At 39.4% G+C, this 22,040-nt stretch overlaps 1 protein-coding gene across 1 annotated transcript in view; it reads left to right on the top strand.

Annotated features, from left to right (window-relative positions):
• Nucleotides 1-22,040, top strand: part of ADGB (androglobin) — a 435,925-nt gene that overhangs the window by 170,752 nt on the left and 243,133 nt on the right. The window contains exons 10-11 of the mRNA XM_088474497.1: nt 7,589-7,683; nt 19,032-19,206. Of these exons, the coding sequence (XP_088330623.1) occupies nt 7,589-7,683; nt 19,032-19,206 (270 nt within the window). The remainder of the gene's footprint in view (nt 1-7,588; nt 7,684-19,031; nt 19,207-22,040) is intronic.

Here is a 22,040-nt window from a genome sequence, read left to right as displayed (position 1 = left end):
AGTGTTTGTCCATGTAATGTCATCAATGTCTTGCTTCAGCCTTCTCGCTGTCCTCCAGTGTTATTTATATTAGCTCCCAGTGTGTCCTTTTGGTTTTCTCACTGAACTCCAGTTCTTTACATAACAACACTTGTATTGTTATTATTGTGCTGTTCAGTTCCCCAGCTGCCTCCCTGTGTTACTGGTGTCAGCTTTCATGCTAATTACTAGTTAGCTCTCAGCTGGATCTCTAGCAATTCCCAGTACATGCCTGTATCTACATTCCCTGTGTTCTAAGTGCAAGTCAGCAACTACATCCTTTACAAATTCACAGTGCATTCCTGTGTTCAAATATTCAGTTCATACGCTGATCTCCTGTGTTCAAGTATTCAGTTCATATGCTGATCTCCTGTGTTCAAGTATTCAGTTTATACACTGATCTCTGGTGTTCAAGTATTTAGTTCATACGCTGATCTTCTGTGTTCAAGTATTCAGTTTGTACGCTGATCTCCTGTGTTCAAGTATTCAGTTCATACACTGATCACCTGTGTTCAAGTATTCAGCTCACATGTTGATCTCCTGTGTTCAAGTATTCAGTTCATACGCCAGTCTCCTGTGTTCAAGTATTCAGGTCTAGCTGATCCCTTGTGTCCTAGCCATTTAGTTCTTACATTGGCCTCTAGTGTTATTACAGTTCTAGGGTTCCCAGTGCTAATTCATTCTAATATAGTTCCGGTCTTCCTGCCACTCCCAGGTACCTGTTCAGAGGGCCGCGACCTGCTCACTTGGTGCAGCGAAACCCATTTGAGGGTCACACATTCCTGACATTATTTGGGGGCAGTCTGCTCATTACTATGTAATGGTGCTGTATGATCATCTTTACCCCATGTTTTTTATTATTAGCATATATATTAGGGCACTACAAAATACTACAGCGCTATACAAATCAGTGATAAAACAGGGTAGCAAAGATGCAAAAAACAGGTCAACCAGCATACCTATGCATAATTACAAGCAATTTCCACTTACATTCTGGCTGGACCAGTTTGCAATTTGTAGCACTTACTCCGAATTACAGATGTGTCCTCGCACATCTTTGCTTCAATCGCACCAAGCAGCCCTCGGCATGCCAGGTCCCGTGAGACACTACTAGTGTGGGGCCTTTTTTTGGGGGGGAAAATGCATCTAAGGGGTATCTTTACTTTAAAAATCGATCAAAATCGATGTTGGGTTTCTGGGGCTATTTACTAACTGACAATTTTTTATATAGTTTTTAAAGTATTTGTGATTTAGCTTCAGAAACACAATATCAATGTTAATCGATTTCGAATCGATTAAAATCGACCTTTAGTAAATATATACCCCTAAAGGGGCCTATCCATTAGCAGATAAATTTGAACGATAAACGATTTATCATTCAGTCGTTCAATTTATCTGCTAATGGATAGGCTCTGAACAATGAAAATGCGCACTCCCGCAGCCGACAAATTTTGTCTTTTGTCTCTCCAACATGTTGGTCAAATATCGCTTATCGCTGACAGATATTAGAAATATCTGTCGCGGTAAACGACGAACAATATTTTTAATGAAAATTAACTTCTGTTCATACATAAAAAAAAATCCACTCCCTGAATGATGTCATGCAATATCGTTCGTCGTTTGCAAAAATCTGTCATGTACATGACAGATATCTGTCACCGCAGCCCCAGGGATTTTCAAGGGATAATCTTTTGTCTTTCATCTTTTGAAAATGATCTGCTAATGGATAGGCCCCAGTCTCAATGTGATGCACTAGGACGGGCACCAGGGGACTGTGCTGTTTAATATGATATGTGACACTTATATATCTGTGTGCAACTGAGTCTCTGAATCAGCATATGAAGTGCTAAGATGCAGCGGCTTTTTTCCACTCCGTTTACAGACTCAGTCGCACACAGGTGTACAAGTGTCGCATATCATGACTCACTCCCACCAGGCATGTCATGCCGCGTGACCTATTGAGGATAGATGTAGGAGATCACATCTGTGTAAAATACCTTTTTCCCTGCAGAGTGTAAGCTTGAGAGCAGGATCCTCTTACATCTTTATCGTCTGTTATTACCCAGTCTTGTTTTGTTCCTAATTATAAAGCCCAACAGCATATGCTGGGTCTAATTAAATAAATGCTAGTAATTAATACATAATTACATGCATGTTGCAGCATTTCTTTCCTGATGGGGTAGGTGACTTTCAGGACTTTTCATCCTTCTCAGTCACCAGATCTGGATCCAATCAAACATTAATGAGATATTGTTGAGCTGTGCTTGGAACAACAATTTCCACCATCACCCAGGCATCAGTTTAGTTAGTATTTTGTGGAAAAATGGTCTTACATCTCTCCTGCATAATCCAGACATTTATTGACTCATTCCCATGATGGAGACCGACCATACTGATTCTTCATGGTGGCCAAACATTCAATCAAGTGACTTCAGTGTTTTAATTTTTTTGTCTACTATCTGTACATTAAACCCTTAACCACTCATCTGGCTTGGTCGCATGTGATGCAACTGGAGCCAGAAGTGCTTCATCTGGCAAGGTTGCATCCCATGTGACCACACCAGCCTGCTCTGTCCCCCGGCTTCTGCAGAGGAGATCTGTTCTGCACAAGTGTAGAACGCTCCTTTTACTGACTCCCCAGTCCCCACTGCAGTGATGTGGTGGTCTATGACCCTCAACATTACTGCTGCATGTGCCTAAAGTAAAAGTGTGAGGAGCACAAAGTGTGCAGATCTCTGCGTGTGCAGAGGACAGCTGCAGCAGAGGGGACCTGCACCACATTCTGCAAAGATGAGTGGGCTCTGGGTCACGGGGGAGGGTAGGGAGGTGCATCTTTCGCCACTGGGAGGGGAGGGGGGTTATGCTGCAGATTAATATATATTTTTGGCTAGTGTGGGGGGATATATAAAAAAGCATTTTTAAGACATAGTGACACATGGGGATGGGGAGGGACAAAATGGGGCCCCTCATGGGTGTAAGGGTGGGGCTCTGCCACGGTGACCTATTATCACTAGGGAGTGGAGGTTGATATTGTTGGGGATCTTTGACACTGGGGGTTGCTATTTTTGATGGGGCGGGAAGTAAAATTACAATTGGGGCATGGACACTCCTAGGTATATTTTTAAAACAAAACATTTTACTATGTTTTACAAAATACTTATTAGACTTAAATAAAAAAAACAACAATTTTGTGCGGTTTTGATGAAAAAAAATGTTTTAGTTAACTGGTTTATATTTATATTTGAAAAATTCAAAAAGAAAGTTTAAAACAACAGGGATTTATATTCATATATTTAAAGTATAACCTTTTGTAAGGCGCTGATGGTGCTTAAACCCAGGACCTCTTCACTTTTATCTTGTACACATTCGCTACTAGACTAATGGAGCACATGCCATCCAATTAGATCTCCATGTTGTCTTTTTGTGTGTATTGTTTCTCCGTTTTGTGTCTGTCTTCTCATCTTATTTCTAGTCTGTGGCCTTGTGTCTTCTTTTTTTGTTTGAGTTTGTGACCATGAGCATTTTCTTCGTCCCAGTCCTTTTGTTTTGAGCTTTCTGTTATCCTAACATATTTTTCACCTATGTCTGCCTTGGTCAGTTGATGTTGTACATTCCCTTGTTTTGATGTACTGGTTCTTTCATGACCAGCTGCCATTACTGTACATCAAGTTTTTCATACCATCAAAGTCCTTTTTGGCATCTGAGAACTGTCCAGAGGGAATGGGTGCTGTTATAGGGCTAAAAGAATGCTGAAACCAAGAATTTGGTTAACCAGTAGTGGGTTGGGCTCAGGTTGTTTTCCGTTCCCCAGTCCGATATCTACTGATGAGGCAGAATTTATTGTACATTTGTATCTATAGTGAAAGAGGCTATTTTAGGGGCAGAACAGTGCATCGCCCCACAGTTAAACTGTGGAGGAGCCTGGCTATTCTGTTGCATCCCGAACCCGTCACGCTGTCCTTTATCAACTGGTAAGCTTTTAACATTGCTAATAATGGCCTCTATAGAATCACCTGGCTGACAAAGTTGCTCTTTGCAATGCAGGACATATACAGAACAAGTAATCATCTAAGTGTGGAACAAACGATCATCTTATGCGGGCCACACATCTATGGCCCCGATGCCTCGTTCTGCCGATATGTGTGTGTAATGTATGTGTGACATATGTGTGTGTCTATATATGTGTGTATATATATATCTAAATAAAAATTATGAAATTGCGCCTTTTCTTAATGTCTACTCTTATTCATCTTATCTTGTTTTAGCTCCTTTTATGTATTTTATTATTATTAATTATTGGTTGTTACTGTAGCTTTTATTAAGGAATTTTTATTATCATTTTTTCATTCAGTTTTTATATACTATAATGGGAGTCGTTATTTATTATCAGATGTCTGTTTATTATTATTATTGTATGCATATGTTTATAGTTTACCTCCATATTATTATTAATTAATGAGGTAATTTCTGGTTTTATTTATGTTTATGGTTTATTTATTAATGAGGTATTTTTGGTCTCATTTGTAAAGCTGGTTCTGCTGTTCTGTAATTTTTATACCCAAAAGATGGCTGCCTGCTAAAAGCCAGTGCTGCCCTCACACAAAATGATGGATGACAATCTGGTGGTAGGCTATTGAGTACTACCAAATAGCTGGCCATTGCATGTTTAACTACCAGCCGCCATCCACAAGTTGTCCGTGGCTGCTTTTACGTATGGCCGCCATCCGCAAGATGGCTGAGGCCGTTATTAACAGCATCAAGATGGCCGCCACGAGTCGAATTGACGATCGCCATCCACAAGATGGCTACACCTACAACTTCCGCCCTCCAGCAACCTGTAGTTATCCGGAAGTGCGAGCCATGGATATAGAGTGCTGCAAGCCTCTGGGAGAGACGCCAGCCTTGTTCAACACCTAATTGGGAGTTACATACGTCCGCTATGTTGGGTGGCGTGTGCAGATCTTTTCTTATTTCTCCCATTACTCCATATAACATCGGTGACGCGGATATGATGTCACCAAAATGGCCGCCGCACAGTGCGTATGCACAAACGGCATGCTGCAACGAGTTGGCACAAATTTTAATCACAATTATGGTAGAGGATATATAAAGGGGTGTCCAGGACATTGATATTACCCCTGAGGAAGTCCAGAGGGACGAAACGCTTTGGAACTGATTCCCCAATACTGCTAGTAGTGGACTAGTATCTGCAGTAATACCAAAAATATAAGCGTTTATTTATTATTTTTTACGTTTGTTTTTACTCTGTTGTTGTGTTTTTATGTGGTCTAAATTAAATATTTACGGAGATTTCTCTCCATTTCTGGTCTGAGGTCTTCTATCTGTTTTCATATGAAGCCAGACTGCTACTGAGCTTGACCTGAAACACAGAGGAGTGATATCTTTTTTGCAATTGATTTACACATATTCTGGTTACGCAGATATATTTATGTCCAGTGATGTTTCCATTTGTTGCATATAATACTACACTATATACTGTATATTCTCCTGATGGGCAAAAAATTGCAAGCCAAAATTTAAGGTTATCATGAAGGTGTATCCCGTGGGAACCTGGAAAGTGATATCGGTTCAAGTTACCTGACCATTGGAGTACTACCTGACTATCAGATAAGCTTTTGATTGTTTACTCTTTGGTACGCACATTACTTATCCTTTTGAGCATTGATTAAATTGTTTTCTACATTACTACACTATTAGGCGCATGTTTTTATTATTATTTTTCAGCATATATATATATTTATATCCAGAATGCTTGGGACCAGGGGTATATTGGATAACGTAATATTCCGTATTTTGGAATATTTGCATATCATAATGAAATATCTTGGGAATGGGACCCAAATATACACACAGAATGTATTTATGTGTTATATACACCTTATACACATAGCCTGAAGGTAATTTATACAATATTTTTAATAATTTGTGCTTTAGACAAAGTTTTTGTACATTGAACCATCAAAAATCAAAGGTTTCATTATCTCAGTCATGCCAAAATAATTCCGTATTTCGGAATATTCTGTGTTTCGGAATATTTGGATATGGGAGACTCAACTGTGTATATGTATATATATATAATCTTTACTGTCTATATATATATATATATATATATATATATATATATACACACATACATTACACACACACACTTACCCTGCAGTAGCTGCAGGTTGTAGATGGGATGGGACCAGGCACCATGTCATTAGGCCCCTACCCAGTGGCAAATTGTCGCGATTCACAGGTCAGTCGGGAGGGGGCGGAGCCAAATTACACAATTGTAATGGAATCTCATCATATTGGTTCCGCCTTCTCCCCATTGACTCACAAATAGCTGCATTTTGCAGTGAAGGGGTGGGGCTTAATAACCTGGTGCTTACTCTCACCTCTATCAAGAGGGTCTCTGTGTACTCAGAAACCCCCACTGCCTGCGCTACTGTGTTGGCTGTTCAGAGAAAAACTGCATGCTAAAAATCCCTGACTCACCCATACCAATCATGTTTTGGTAGGGATCGTTGAATTACAGGATTTCCATCATGATGATTGTTTCCAATTCCCAGGGACAATACATCTCAGGTGTATGAGCCCCTTAAGGGTGCATTTCTCTACAGAGATATTTAATCAATAAACTTGCATGAGTTCCTCAGTTGAATAAAGAATATGATTTCTTGAAGTTTGAAGCAAAAGTATGAAAGCTGACGATTTGTTTTGAGAGTACACTACCTACAATTAATGTCTATTATAGAGAGAAATAAGTTAATCTAAAGAAGCAGGACATCAAAGCTTGCCAACTCTTCATTGGTCAAACCTTAAGATGTTTCTACCAGAGCTTCATTATTCACTCAAGTTCCAAATTCAAAGTGCAAAGCGAATGGCATAATTATCACCTGTCAAGGAGCCTGTGCACAATTTGAATATGTTTAGTAAAAATCTATTTGCACCTAGTCCTTCAAGTACAACTGCAAATGTTAGCTCTATTGTCAGATCATAAAAAATGTATCCTGCTTCTTATCTTCTATTCTGCTCAATTTTATTCTGTATTCCACACACTAAACTAGTTGACCTTAGTGGCCTATAATTTCCTGTTCTTGCTTGTTTTCTAATTTCATATTGTCTTTGACCTAATTATATCTTTTGTACTGATTCCTTAAACTAAAATAGAACATATAGAATTAAACCTAGGGGATTTATTTTTTAGCACAACTTAACATGAAACTTTTACTGGCTTTAATTTTATATGATTCTCCTTAGAGAGTTTATCTACAAAAATACAATTATCTTTTTCACACGTTTCTAAATTACATTGGCCTTGGCTGCTATATCAGTGGGATGTGCAACATATTGGTCTCCAAACGCCAAAGGGGTTCTCATTTGCACCATAAAATGTAGCACAAATGAAATAGAAAACTGTAAGTATTTATATTTAAAGATGGATATTTTTTACAGTTAAGATTTTCTGCATTTGTAATTATAATGAAATTGGACATCTATTATTATAGTTATATTGAAACTTAAATAAATGTGTTTATATCTATTGCTTTATTTTCTACAGCCACTTCTGTACAGTTAGTGCCCCAGATGGTTGTATACGCCAGCTACTTACCACTCCATTTGAGCGAACAGAAGACTTCCGTACTTGGCCAAATGGTAAGAACTTTATCCGGCATTCAACCATTATAATATATGTAACTGTCTGAAAATTAAAAGTCACCACATTGAAGGTAAATTACAGAGGACATGCTTTTTTTACAAATATTGTCTTTTTGTCCCAAATAAGCAGTTATTGAATGTATTATACGGGCAATAGTCACATTAAGGCAGAGGTTCCCAAACTCGGTCCTCAAGACTCCCCATCAGTTCAGGTTTTAGAGATAGCCATGGTTAAGCACAGTTGGTTAAATTAAATTGCCTGAGGTACCTATTAAGTCACCTGTGCTCAACCATTGACATCTCTAAAACCTGAACTGTTGGGGAGCCTTGAGGACCGCGTTTGGGAACCTTTGCATTAAGGGTTTTATTTAATGTTAGGCACGAAGCAAAACATGTTGCAAATTTTCTCCTGAACAAACAAGGAGTGCAAATGCATGTATTTTTGTTTCTTGCATGCAGGGTAAATACTGCTGCCTTTGCAAGTAGCACACAAATTACCTGATTCTGAGTTGGGAGTAAAGCAAAAAAGAGGGTACCTGGACAAACCATGTTGCACTGCAATGGGTGCAAATACATTTATTTTTTGCATGCAGGGTAAATACCGGCTGCTCTCATATGTAGCCCATAAATGCTGGACAACTTTATTTTTGCAGTGCAATTTAGATCTGGACATACCCCTCCTCAAATCTAAATCTCTTTGCACATTTTAAATCTGCCACACTTGCAGTAAAACAAGGTTTTGCCAAGGTGCAAAGGTACTCGCTGTTGTTTACTTTGCTCCCAACGCAGAATCAGGGCGAAACACTGGACAGCTTTACTTACACTGCAATTTAGAGCGCAGTCACGACATTCCCCTACAGTGCAACATAATTTTGTCAAGGTGCAATTTTTTGTTTTGCTAACTCAAAATGAGCCTCTATGTGAGTACTGACCCTGTAGTGGCTAAATATGTTGCAGTGTAAATTCAAGTGTAAAGTATATGCTTTAGTGTTCATTCTAGCACCCTGCTCCTGTCACAACTCGTGCAGTTCCTCTTTCCTGCCTGGGGTTTCATTCTCTGCTCTGGTGCTTCTAGCACACTCTGGTCTGTATCTCAGCAGTTTGTTGCATTACCTGAGTGTGCTGGAAGCACCCGAGCAGAGAGCCACACCCCAGACAGGAAAGAGGAACTGCACAGGTTGTGACAGGTGCAGTGTACTAGAATGAACACTATGAATGAACACTGTCTTTCTGATACCTTTTAGGTTTGACCTGAATGAGCATAGCGATGTGCTGGTGATTGGTGGTCACTGGAGTTCATTAATGATCTCTGGGTTACTGTTACTTGGCTTGTTAAGCTCCTCACACGACAGCGGCTGGCAGGGCTTCAGTCCATATACTCTTCCACTATGGCTTTTCAGGGTTTCAGCCAGAATCCGTCCATACATCTATGGATGTGGATGCCTTTGGTCATAAGCTCCATTCCACTGCAACAACTTATTTGCAGATCATGAGTTAACCCTTTAAAAACAGTATTGCAGAGATTCAGTCTGAATCTTCCTCTACAAACAATGCAGTGGAAGGCTTCAGATACAGTTTTCCATGACCTTAACCAGATCTATGCAGGGCCAACCTCAGCCTACAACTGCAACTGTGCCGTATTTCAATCAGAGTCCCACTGCCTTTATAACTACCTGTATTGGCTGTGCATTGGTTTCCAATCATGTGTTCTGCTCATCTCTCTGAAATTGGAATTTGTCCTCCCATTTTGCAAACCTCAAGGGTGTGGTGATGTAGTCTTGCATATCCATAATAGCAGTTGCACACTTTATTAACCATGTGGCTGCAGTACATCGCTGCAGTAATCTGTTGGAGTAGCTCTGCAGGGTAGTGTAATAAATTGAAGGCTGAGATAGCTGTTTATAGAGAAACTGGAGGTCATTTACTAAGTGCAAGATGGTGCAGAGCGAGCTTTGGTCCTGTTGTGTGCCTCGATTTGTGCAAGTGTGCTTAGAATTCATTAAAAGTGCATACATTTACAGAATAACATGGAAGCGTTTTCAGGTTAATAAAATTTTGAAAAGTGCAAGGGCTGAAGTAGTGTACAGTGAGAGTAAAAATAGGAATAAATAAAGAGAAAAAATATTTTTTTAACATTTATATTTATTGTATCTTTATATTTTTCATATTTATTTCATTTGATTGTTATTCTTATTTAGTTTTTGAAATATTTATATATCTTTTAATATTTTACACTTACATCCTAATTTTTTTTTATAACAATTCTATTTGCTATATCATATTATATTTGAACTTATTTCTCTATATGACAGATGTCAACATTTTTTCACGCCAGTTGCCCACACCTACAATATAGGTGCACATATATAATTGTGTATCAGCCATTTTACATGAAGGAAGCTGCTAATATCTCACCTAATTTTACGCTCTGACCATCTTTACTAATCTGAAGATTGGCACAGAGATGGTTATAGTGGCAGGGAGAAATTTTCACAAAGGGGAAAACATATTCAATATTAAAGTTTGCATTAACAGATTGCATAATTTTAAACTGAAACTAATACACAAAATAATATTGTGTATATTATGTAATAGAGATCTAACTATCCTGTTGGCAGTAATGTAGGGTATAACAACTGTTTTCTACATACTATGCCTGTTTACCTATAAGACAATCCATTTCAACCAGTTTATTGCTATACAATCTTCCTTCTGTTCGACATGTACAAAACACTGTAACCCAAGGGTACAAGTTGTTAAACGGTTCTGTCAGTATATATTAGCCATTTACCACTTACATGTTTGAAGCAGGCAAGGCCAAATGCACACTGAAATACAAAGATCAATCAAGGTGCATATGAAGATGAGACTGGAATAACACACCTGCTACAAAGAACACTGTCATCAGGACTGTCCAAAATGTTGAGAAATAAATATTTGTTGCTACGTTTAGGTGTGCTAAGCTATTCTCATCTGTGTATCTGACTTTGGTCCTTTTTACAGTGGAAAATTTACTTTACAGCACCATACATTTCAATATGCGCTGTTTCACAGGAAGATACAGTTATTACCAAGATGATCTATTTAACATACATAAAGGGGCATTTATTATTCAGTATCTATAGCCTATATCCCTATTGTTCCTCTGTCTCCTGTTTCCCTCTATTTTACTGTGCCATTTTATAGTGCCCTTAGTTCACATTATGCCAGTTTATAGAGCCCCTTAGATCACATTATTCTACTTTGTGGTGGCCTTAGATTACATTTTGCCACTTTGTAGTGCCCCTTAGATCGCAATTTACTACATTGTAGTGCCCTTTAGATCACATTATGGCACTTTGTCATGCCTCTTAAATCACATTAAGCTACTTTGTAGGACCCTTAGATCACATTATGCCATTTTGTAATGCCATTAGTACACATTATGGCAGTTTGTAGTGTCCCCTAGATCACATTATTCTACTCTGTAGGGCCCTTAGATTACATTATGCCATATTGTAGTGCCCCTTAGATAACAATTTATCACATTGTCATATTGTAGTGTCCCTAAGATCACATTATGCCACTTTATAGTGCCCTTTAGATTACATTATACCACATTACAGTGCCCTTTAAATCACATTGTGCAATGTTGTAGTGCCCCTTAGATCATAATTTGCCAAATTGTAGTTCTTCTTAAATCACATTATGCTAATTTGTAGGCCCCTTAGATCACATTATACCACACTGTAGTGCCCCTTAGCTCACATTATGTCAGATTATAGTTCCATTTTGATCTCTTTATGCCACATATAGAGCCCTTTTGATTTTTATGCAACTATGTAGTGTTTCTTAAATCACATTATGCCACTATGTAGTCCTTCTTAAATCACATTATGCAACTTTGTAGGGCCCTTAGATCACGTTATGCCACATTGTAGTGCCCCCTTAAATCACATTATGCCAGTATTTGTTGGGGGGCTGGTCAGGTTTTCTGCACCTCCTAGCCCAGGAAGGCCACTGTGTGTCTGGTGCGGGCCAGTGTGTATCAAGGCCAGCTAAGTTGGTTGTGTCATGGCACACTTGTACCATGACACACCAGTTTAAGATCAAAGATCTATTTTGTACCCTCTGTTTCTGTCTTTCTGAACATCTCATTTTATTATATGTATCCTCCACCTCTTATATTACATACTAGTAGTTTTGAAACCGTCTGTCCCCACTCCGCCCACGACCCGCTCCCTCCTCATCTTGTTCCTGCAATATCTACTCTTCTGACGGTCTGTCCTGTCTCCGTTGCTACAGGGATTGCTTAAAACGTAATCCTTATGGCACCTCAGGATTCAACACCACCCCATCCTCCCATTGCATCAGCTCCTTCTCCTGATTCAAAATCACATTTTGAACCCCCATATCATGAGCTCTATGCATGTATGCTCTAGTATATATGTAGCAAATATTCAGTGGTGCAAAGAGGAATTTTTTTAGTGCAGTACTGGCTACTTATATCTTGTGATTTGTCCAGTCCAGATATAAGACAACATTGACTATCCTGTGAAGGGTCTGTTAGCTTGAGTTAGTGGCAATGGTGATTTAAACATAAAAAATGTGGAATATTATATTCAACATTACTTGATTTAATTCAGACCAAATTAAAGCTGGGTGGGGGGCCTCTGGCACAGTGTCAGAGTCTTTCGTAACACGTGTGATGGCACCAACTTTTACAATGTTACACTTGGAAGTTGAAAAGGCGAGGGGGGCTGATTCAGGCATACTATTCTAAGTTCAGGGTGTGTGGTGTGTGCTGTAGACTCTGGGCACACTCCAGTGCCCAGAGTCTACCCGTGCGATGCTGCGCTCAGTGCGCAGTCGCCCGGAGAGAGGAGGGAGCCCCGGACAGAGACTGCACACAGGCCTCCTCCTCTCTTGAAAAGCCCCTGCAGCAGCAGTTACTTAAACAGAGCTTCGAGCAGTAGTGAGATTGGGTGCTTTTTTCTTTTTGTTAAATGATATAATTTAACAATTTGTATAATAAAGTATCTAAATAGAATATTACATAAATATATATATTTTTTAATTTTGATGATTTCATGAAGTTTTGACCATGTGGATAAAACAAATCGCTTAATTTATAACATTTAATGTCCACATGCACATAGTGATACAATTGTTATTTATGTGTTGAATGATCATAGTTAGCAACTTTCTTGTCATAAGAACAATCAATTGAGCAATCTTGACACATTGGTGTGAAAGGATTAATCAATACAAAACTACCTGGTCTGTCTAAAAATTATTAAACTTCCCCAAAATTATTTCACACACTCAAAATACACTCATCAACAGTTATCTGCTTTAAATTTAGTGTTTATGACTTGCAAGCTTATCTCTCACATTCATTTGTTAAGATCACAAAGGAAAAAACTTTAATAAATTAATATGATGAAGAAAGTCGCAATTCTTAAAATGGTTTAAAAAAGATAACAATAAGAACAGAGATACAACTGCAAACAAATTTATTGAGATAAAACAGGAATAAAAATAGAAACAGAAAATGTATATATTTTTCATGTAGCTTATTGATGCTCTTGGACTGACCCTTTTTCAAAGCACAATTTAAAATTTTAAGCATTCTCTTCTCCTGAAAGCCCCCCCACCTTCCCATTGAAATTACTGAAAGAAGATCAGTATGAATGCTAATTGGTTACAAAGCCTCTTTTATGGCGCTGTGTTCCAGGCCACTGCAATTCAGGAGTAATTATAAATAAGAACATGGTAGAAATATGACATTCACCAACCAGGTCATAACTTTCCACACATTTGACTATGGTACATGGAAATATTAGATACATTATTTGGGACCATTGTTTATGTCTATGGTTTCTTGATGAAGCAGATATTTGAGCTTGACATATTTGTTCTTACATTAACTGATTATAGATTGTTTTAGGGATCCATGAAAACATGGATTATATTAATTAGATGTATATCAGTTCTCATATAAAGCATAATATACTTCCCAGCTAGCATTATGACTTATAAGAGACCTAAGATCCTATGGGTTCTGGGGAGCTGGGTTATCCTGTAGCACACTGTCGGGCCTTTTCTGAAATATAGACTCTCAGCTGTGTAACAGGAAAATAACACTAAAAAGATTGCTAGAGGAAATATCAGCCTAGTTAACACCTAATATACAGTGACCTCACTGGTACTTATATCTGTGAATTACTCATTTATATAGGCTTATGTATATTTTATTCTTGACTATGCGATAATCAGGACATGTTCACATACATATTTTAAAAATATATTTGAGTAGGTAACTGATTTGGTGTTGTACAAGTAGCAGCCATTATTTTACATATGATTAAGGGGTAAGTGCAGTTGAGCATGATAACGCAATTATTCACGTCATGGTCCCAATCTGATGCTCAGTGGCTCAATTCATACTGGGAAGATTCCACCATGATGACCTGATTCTCAGCAAATTGCATCATAAAGGTCCCGCCAACTTACTAGGGAAGGTGGCCTATTTTCCCAGACTTTCAGGTGTTTCACAAACATGCCAGAAACTTATGCTGGGCATACACTGGCTGATATATTGGCCGATCAATCGATCGGCCAATATATCATGCCTCTGTTGGCCAATGTGTACAGACGATATGTCTGTGAACAACGTCGTTCACAGACATATCGCATTGGCTGTGCTGCACAGCCAATGAACAGATATGTCTGCAGACATATCTGTCCATCGGCAAGTGTGTACGGGGGCGATCAGCCGATCGCCTGTACACAGGGGTGCAGCGAGGGGGGGGAGCCACGAGCGGGTACTACTTACCTGGGTACGGCACAGCTCCCCATCCACAGCAGCCCAGCACACGCTGCTGTGTGCTGGGCTGCACTGGGAGACTGTCCGAGGCTGCTAAAGCAGCAGCTTGAGCAGTCTCCTATGCCAAGGGGGGAGCGATCACGCTGATCGCACCCCCCCTTGGCTGGGCACCGGGCTGAGTGTCGCAGATGTGTTTTTTTTTATTTCTCAAAGGGGGTATGGCCACGCCTTCCGCGATTAGGCCACATCCCCTACCCGCTCCCAGTCCGGCCCGAGTTGCTGCAGACTGTAGATGATGATCATTCAGTGTGTATGAACGACCATCATCTGCAGATATATCTGTCAGGTGTGTACCCACCTTTAGACTAGTATGATTAAGGATAACTTAAGAAAGGTTAAGCCTGCAGTGTATCTGTTCTTTTGTAGCATTGCCTACTGTGCACAAATGTACCTGATTCAATGGGAAACTCATTGATTTGACAATTTCTGTGATGGTGCAACCTTCCGATGGAAGGAACTTTGAGGACCAGAGGCGTACAGTGTTTTGCAGTTATGAATTAGATATTGCAATCCTGCAATGTGGGATTCCTCAGTTCCGTGGGATCCTGCACTATTGTTATAGTCCCTCATCTTCAGGATTAACCTTGCAGGATTCTACGGTATTTGTACGATTGAGGGTTCTATTTTATGAAACTATGACCTGTGATAAAAGGGCTGTTCATTGCTCTCAGCTATTTATGTACTCTCAGAGAAATGTCTGATTTCTTCTGCAGTCTCCCTATTTTCATCTAATTTTGTTTCCCCAATCACAAGTATGGGGAAAGCATCAATCCACCGCAATTCATAAAACAATGGTAAGCTTATATTACTGCAGTCTGTGAAAGAAATCATAACTTCCATTCTGGATTGCGTTATGAATTATGACACTGACTGATCTGTAGGAGGAAGCAGTGAAGTGAATATTCCTCTTGCTTCTTCCTGCCCTGTGCAGCCTCACCCCTCCAGTGAACACCGTGCAGCGACCGGACCAGACTACACTTATACACTAATCCCTGGAGGAGGAAAGCAGAGAAGTGAATATTCCTCCTGCTTCCTCCTGCCCTGTGCAGCCTCACCCCTACAGTGAACACCGTGCAGCGACCGGACCAGACTACACTTATACACTAATCCCTGGAGGAGGAAACCAGGAAGTGCAGATTCTTCCTCCTCCTTTCCATCCAGTGTAGCTCCACCCTTCTAGTGAACATCAGGCATTAATATTGCTACTTAATAGTGTAATAATAGACACATCACACGTATATATAGAGTTTTAAACACTCTATATATCAAATCATACAGTACACATGTGTAAGTTTGGGATTTAGTTTTTTTAATGTATCACATATAAATGCGAGATGAAAATAAAGATAAGATGTTACATTGTGTAGTAGACACTCATGATCTTATTTCCCCTCTGCTCTTCTATATCTCTATAATGGAGATCACGATAGCTAATAGAAATGCTGATAGGCGCGTCCCATTGGCCTAAAGAAATGTCAGTCATAAAAATTAGATGTTACATTGTATAGCAGACATTTACGATCTTATTACACCGCTGTTCTTCTGTATCTTTGTAATGGAGATCACGATAGCCAATAGAAACGCTGACAGGCGCATCCCATTGGCCCAAAGTAATGTTAATCATGGATTCCAATAGTGATTGGAGAAAGACCAGGATATAGTTTGAAGCAACCCGGTGGTCAGGTTGTTCCTTTGACAAAGCTGACAAGCGAAACGCGTGTCAGGACTGCACAGGCACACGATGCCTAGTGTGACCTGTGTTTTTTAAATTATTGTGTCTCCTCAAAAAAATGTTTAGTCTTAACTATGTTTGAGTGAAATGTGTATAGACCGTGGTGAGCACAGCACACATGCCGATGAATGCTGCAGTGTATCACAGCTCACTAAGCAGATAGAAGTGATTACTTAACCTTAGAGCTAACAGTGATAGACTGCTGCTAATGAGCCTTTGAGATCAATAACAGTGGGGCTGTTCAATACATGCTGATGAATGCTGCAGGGTATTACAATAGGGCTGTATAATACATGCCGATAAATGCTATAGGATATTACAGCTCACTGAGCAGATAAAAGTAATTGCTTTATAAGGCAGTCTGAACTGACAGTGATACACTGCTGCTAATAGCAGCTGAGAGTAATAACAGTGGGGCTGTATAATACTGCTGGGACACGAATAGGAGAGTGAGATCACTCGATAATATAGCAGATACACCTGCAGCATATCACTCTAAAATTGAGAGACTGATTAAGTGTGCAGTTAACATTATTTAATGTCCAAGCTCACCCGGTAACTATGATTGTGACCACACAATAGACCAGCTCGCATTATGTAATTTACTGGCTTAAAGAAGATACACTGAGTGCTGTCTGGCGTCAGAGTTCTTTCAGGAAGCCTCATAAATGAGATGTGGTCACAACTATAATATTATTTAAACATATTGTCCACTGTATTAAGTGAAGAAGTAATAAGACGCTTGTCAGAAGATACCCGTTTAATATAAAATTTGAATTACCAAGAATATTAATTGTTTACCAGTTGCCTATGCAAATCAACGGCTAGAGCAACCTAGTATCTGCTGGATTGAGAATAATATATCTAAAAGATATGACTAATATGGAAGAATAGTTACTCAAGCCACACATATTAACCAATGATAATTAGTGTCTCTGTTGTATCACTGTCACTAATAACGAGTTGTGAGATCTGCTTCGATACAATATGAAAGATGTTTATAAGTGGAAAGCGTAACAACACACCAGAGATAATAAAACTAAAGGTGTAGGAGAGACTAAATCTAATTTCTTTTGGATACTAAGGGGCATATGTATCAAAGCGTGATGTGAGATACAATTTTGAAATATATATCACCAACCAATCAGCTCCAAACTATCATTTCTTAAACACAGCCTGCATAATGTAAGTTAGAAGCTGTTTGGTGATATATATCTCACATTTATCTCACATCAAGCTTTGATACATATGCCCCTAACTGTATGGAACATCTGTCTTAATTATTAAAAATGATTGGCTCCAGAGTTTGGATTAAACAAGAAGAAGAAGAAGAAGAATATATATGTGTGTATCATCACTCAATCAAGGCATAAGCAATATATTGTGAAAAGAAATACAGTGGACCATTTAAGAAGATTTATTTGTGCACTCAATTTATTAAGTTGGTATACAATATGATTTATGGATCACAGTATTATGAATAATAGACTATTGTGGAGAACACGAGTTTTAATTTACTTACACAATTTTGTTTTTATTATTTTCACATTATGATTTCTAACATATTTCGCTGACTTTATTTTAAAGGATCTAATAAAAGGTATATTTTAAGGATTGAAGGGTCACTAGAGGTTACAGTTCCTGATATGATTAATCCGAGAGCGCCCCGCTATAGGAATACTTTGCTTCTTTTGCTTTCCATTGTGACTTATTTTATTCCTGGGAGCACCTTCCCTTAAAAAATGAAAATTATAGAAAATAAATTAGAATAAATGGGAAGGATAATCAATTAAATAGTAGTTTATGCGGTCATTCTCCTGTATTTCTGAACATCAGACAGCGGCCAGCAAAAAAGGTTTTGTTTTCCACTTTTTTTTTGTCTGATTTTCAACCTTGAAAAATAATGCAGTTCAGTCTCAGTCTCGTGCGAATCCCATGGGATTGCAAACCCTAGTGTGCAGTAGGGAACATTTGAGAGAAGTTGCCAAGTTTGTGTGAGGGTGCACAGCCTTTTTTTCTCTACAGAAGGACTTACATGATTTAAGACATGAATAGGGTTAAGCCGATCAATTGTAGACATATAGTTTATAAAATATAAAGGGGCTGGTACTAAACAGCTGTGCATGTTGAAAGAGGAAGTGATATTATGCAGTCATTCCAGCATGCACATTTTCAGGCCTATCCGCAAACTCTTGACCTTTTAGGAGCCATTCCAAGGACCAAGAGTTAGCGATTATCTTTAAATGTACTAGGTTGCCAAGTAGGTGCATTTGCACAAATAAAGATGCATTGTTGTTGGTACTTATGTTGTGTGGTTCATACATTAACCTTACCAAAGGAATATTTGTTCTGCGTGTGGGCACAGTTATTTTACACAGTCAGAATCTATAAACCCATGCCTCACAACTGTCGCGATTTCAATGGGAAAGTCCCCATTGTCAGCACATTTGTATTGACTCATGGGAAGTTGAAAGGTATGTCCCGATTACCGTGGTCAATGGTTGCTGCACATACCTGAGGTATGTGTCTCTGATGCGAGCTGACAATTCAGGGGTGTTTTTAATGGAGGGGAAGAGAGGTGCATTGGCCATGGCCTTGCACTGCAGAAGCAATATTACAATTTGCGAGGTATGTAATTAATAATAATGCTTTCATTGTAATCATATATTTTTTACTGCATAAACATATAGTTAGAATTCTATTGCTTAAAACTAATAAAATTAAGGTATATATTGTTATTCATAGGCTGATTCATCAGAAAAGCTGAGACAATATGGACTCTCTCACATTTACAACCACCCAGTGCTTGTGTCTAGGACTAGATCATGTCCTTTAATTGCTCCTCCGAAACCTCCCTTTGTGCCACGATGGAAACTCATAAGGCAGAAAAAAGAAGTTAATCTTAAGGATGAAGCTGAAGGTAAAGTGCCTCACACTTTTTCAAAGGGAGATCTTAGGCTTTTGTAGAGCTACTCTGGAGGAGGGAGTAAAGTGGATGGAGTACCAACCAATCAGCTCCTACCTTTAATTTTTTAACCACAGCCTGAAATATTACAGTAGCTGATTGGTTGGTACTTTATCTCTATCCACTTTATCTCTCTCCAAGGCTTAGTAAATAGACCTATTAGTGTATTATGCTGTCTTGGGAGCACCGTACAAGCAAAATTATTTATGTTTCCAGTGGTATAAATTACAGAATGTTATAGTTTTACACTTTTACAGTTTGAGGAGGCAAGTTAAAATCAATTTTAAGGAACGTTTTATAGCTTAAGCTAGGTTTATCATTAGGAAATAGGCCATGAATTAATGTTAGGTCTAAAGCTTGGAATGGGTCAGAAATTTGTTTAATTGTTTTAATGTTAAAGCAATTGTATGTACAGTAAAGACCAGGCTTTATTTATAAAGTGTCACAAACCGTGCTAGAGACCTCCGTCAGAGACCCCTGCATCTTCCTATGCGCTGGTGTCATCGCGGCTTGCTGAGTCGCCGGCCGCTGCTTTCAGGGGAATCCAGAGTGGGGCCTATGCCAGAAGGTGATTCCTTGTATCCCCACTGTTGCCTAGCTGTTCCTGCTGCCTCTCCATGCACTTCCTGTGCTTCTGCATGCCAGACATCCAGATCATAGGCGTGGCCAACTTGGATCAGGTCAGGTGATCCAACCCCATCCAGTCAGTAGCACTCTCCAGTGACTCCAGCCAATCATCTTCCGGCCAGGGGTATAAAAGCCCTTCTCTGACTCTGCCTCATTGCCAGTACAATAGTGCTCTTGCTCTAGCCAGACCTATGCTTCTGAGCCCTGCTGTTTCCAGTTACAGTTCACCTGTGACTCTATTCCTGTGTACTACAGCTGGGAGTACTCCTGCCCAATCCAGCACATTCCATCCCGGAGTTCTATTCCAAGTGCTCACCCAATCCAGCACACTCCATCCCGGAGTTCTATTCCAAGTGTTCACCCAATCCAGCATACTCCATCCCGGAGTTCTATTCCAAGTGCTCACCCAATCCAGCACACTCCTTCCCGGAGTTCTATTCCAAGTGCTCACCCAATCCAGCACACTCCATCCCGGAGTTCTATTCAAAGTGCTTCCCCAATCCAGCACACTCCATCCCGGAGTTCTATTCATAGTGCTTCCCCAATCCTGCATACTCCATCCAGGAGTTATATTCTACTCTGCTACAATATTCAACTCAGTATTCAACTCATCTACAAGTTCTACAGTATTTAACCCTGCAATTCTCCTCCATAGTACCCCCTGAACCTCAGAGACTTTTGTGTTTGTTTTAGGTATCTGCAGTTGTGCATCTCTGCACCAAGGACTTTATTTGCCATCACTCAGTTAGTCCTCTTTCATCTGTATGTTAAAGAATTACATTAAACCATCTAAATTCAAACTCCCTTCTGGTCCAGGTGTCTCTGTCACTCAACCCAGCTCGGGTCCACCCCTTCCAATTTCCCAGCCCGTGACATAAAGTATTTTATATTTATTTGAGCCATGAATACCAGGATTTCCTTAGTCAATAAGTCATTTGTCAGACGTGACTCCCTTATTTGAAATATGTGATGTTTTGTCTTTTTCTTACTTATAACACTGACAGATGCTTTTTAGAACCGTCATTTGTAAGGCCTTCTAGGTTAAAGCTTCTGATTATGGTGGACCCAAGGGAAATCATAAATCTGCACATTTATCAAATGGCCTAGCCTGTCTAACATTATATACCACAAAAAACATTTTGAATTACAATAACACATGTAAAATACACAAATATCACACAAAGCCAAGATGTGTACGTAGCTCTTGTAGTTTCTCAAAGTTGCTAATATTTGGCTACGGAACATGCACAGTGTGAAATAAAAAAAACAAAATTATATAGTGCCACCATATTATGCAATGATGAACAGAGAATATGATATTATTCCCCTACCCCACTGGTGCTTACTTTCTAATTCCCTGTCACTCCAAAAAACAAAACTAAATAATTCAAGTTCCTTAGTATGAATATTAGGAATCCTAACAACAGATTCTAGACTAGAGTACAGGCCAGTTTATCCTCCATGGGTGTGGAAAAATATATTTCCTGTCACCATAATTAGCAATCAGATTTATTCCCTTGGTCAGTCGCCCTGATAATGCAATCTTATACTGTAGCTTGTAAGAAAGGTGTACAATTCACTTTTACATCCATTAAAGAATTGTTCATCACCACTTGTATTGACAGATAATTACATAGTCTGATTACACTTTCTGTGCTCATGGTAAAACCATATAACTTTTGGATGCAGTTTATCACCTGCTTAGTCCTGGGTATGAAACTGTTGCTAGTCTAATGCTGGGAACACAGAGATATACCGCTTACACACTGTGCATTCCTGCAAATGACTGAACGATATATCTTGCATTATTTGGTAATTAGATTGTTAAAATGGAATCGGTATGGGATGCCGGCAGTCGGGATCCCTGCTGTCAGAATCCCGACACCGGCATCCTGACAGGGCTAGCACATTGACACTTGTTGTTCGGGATGCTAACCCTTCCCCTCTCCCTACCCTAACCCTAACACTCACTCTTTGGTGCCTAACCCTAACCTCACCGCCTAGTGCCTGAACCTAACCTAACCCTCCCAGCACCCTAAATCTAACCCTCCCCCCTTAGTGCTTAACACTAACCCTCCCCCTAGTGCATAACCCAGCACCCTAACCCTCCTCCCCACCTTGCTACTTAACTTCGGTATCCTGATGGTCAGAATGTCGGCGCT

This window comes from Taudactylus pleione, unplaced genomic scaffold (genome assembly GCF_031769625.1).
Source record: "Taudactylus pleione unplaced genomic scaffold, aTauple2 ptg000154l, whole genome shotgun sequence".
Taxonomy (NCBI): domain Eukaryota; kingdom Metazoa; phylum Chordata; class Amphibia; order Anura; family Myobatrachidae; genus Taudactylus; species Taudactylus pleione.
This window is presented reverse-complemented; position numbering and strand designations above follow the sequence as displayed.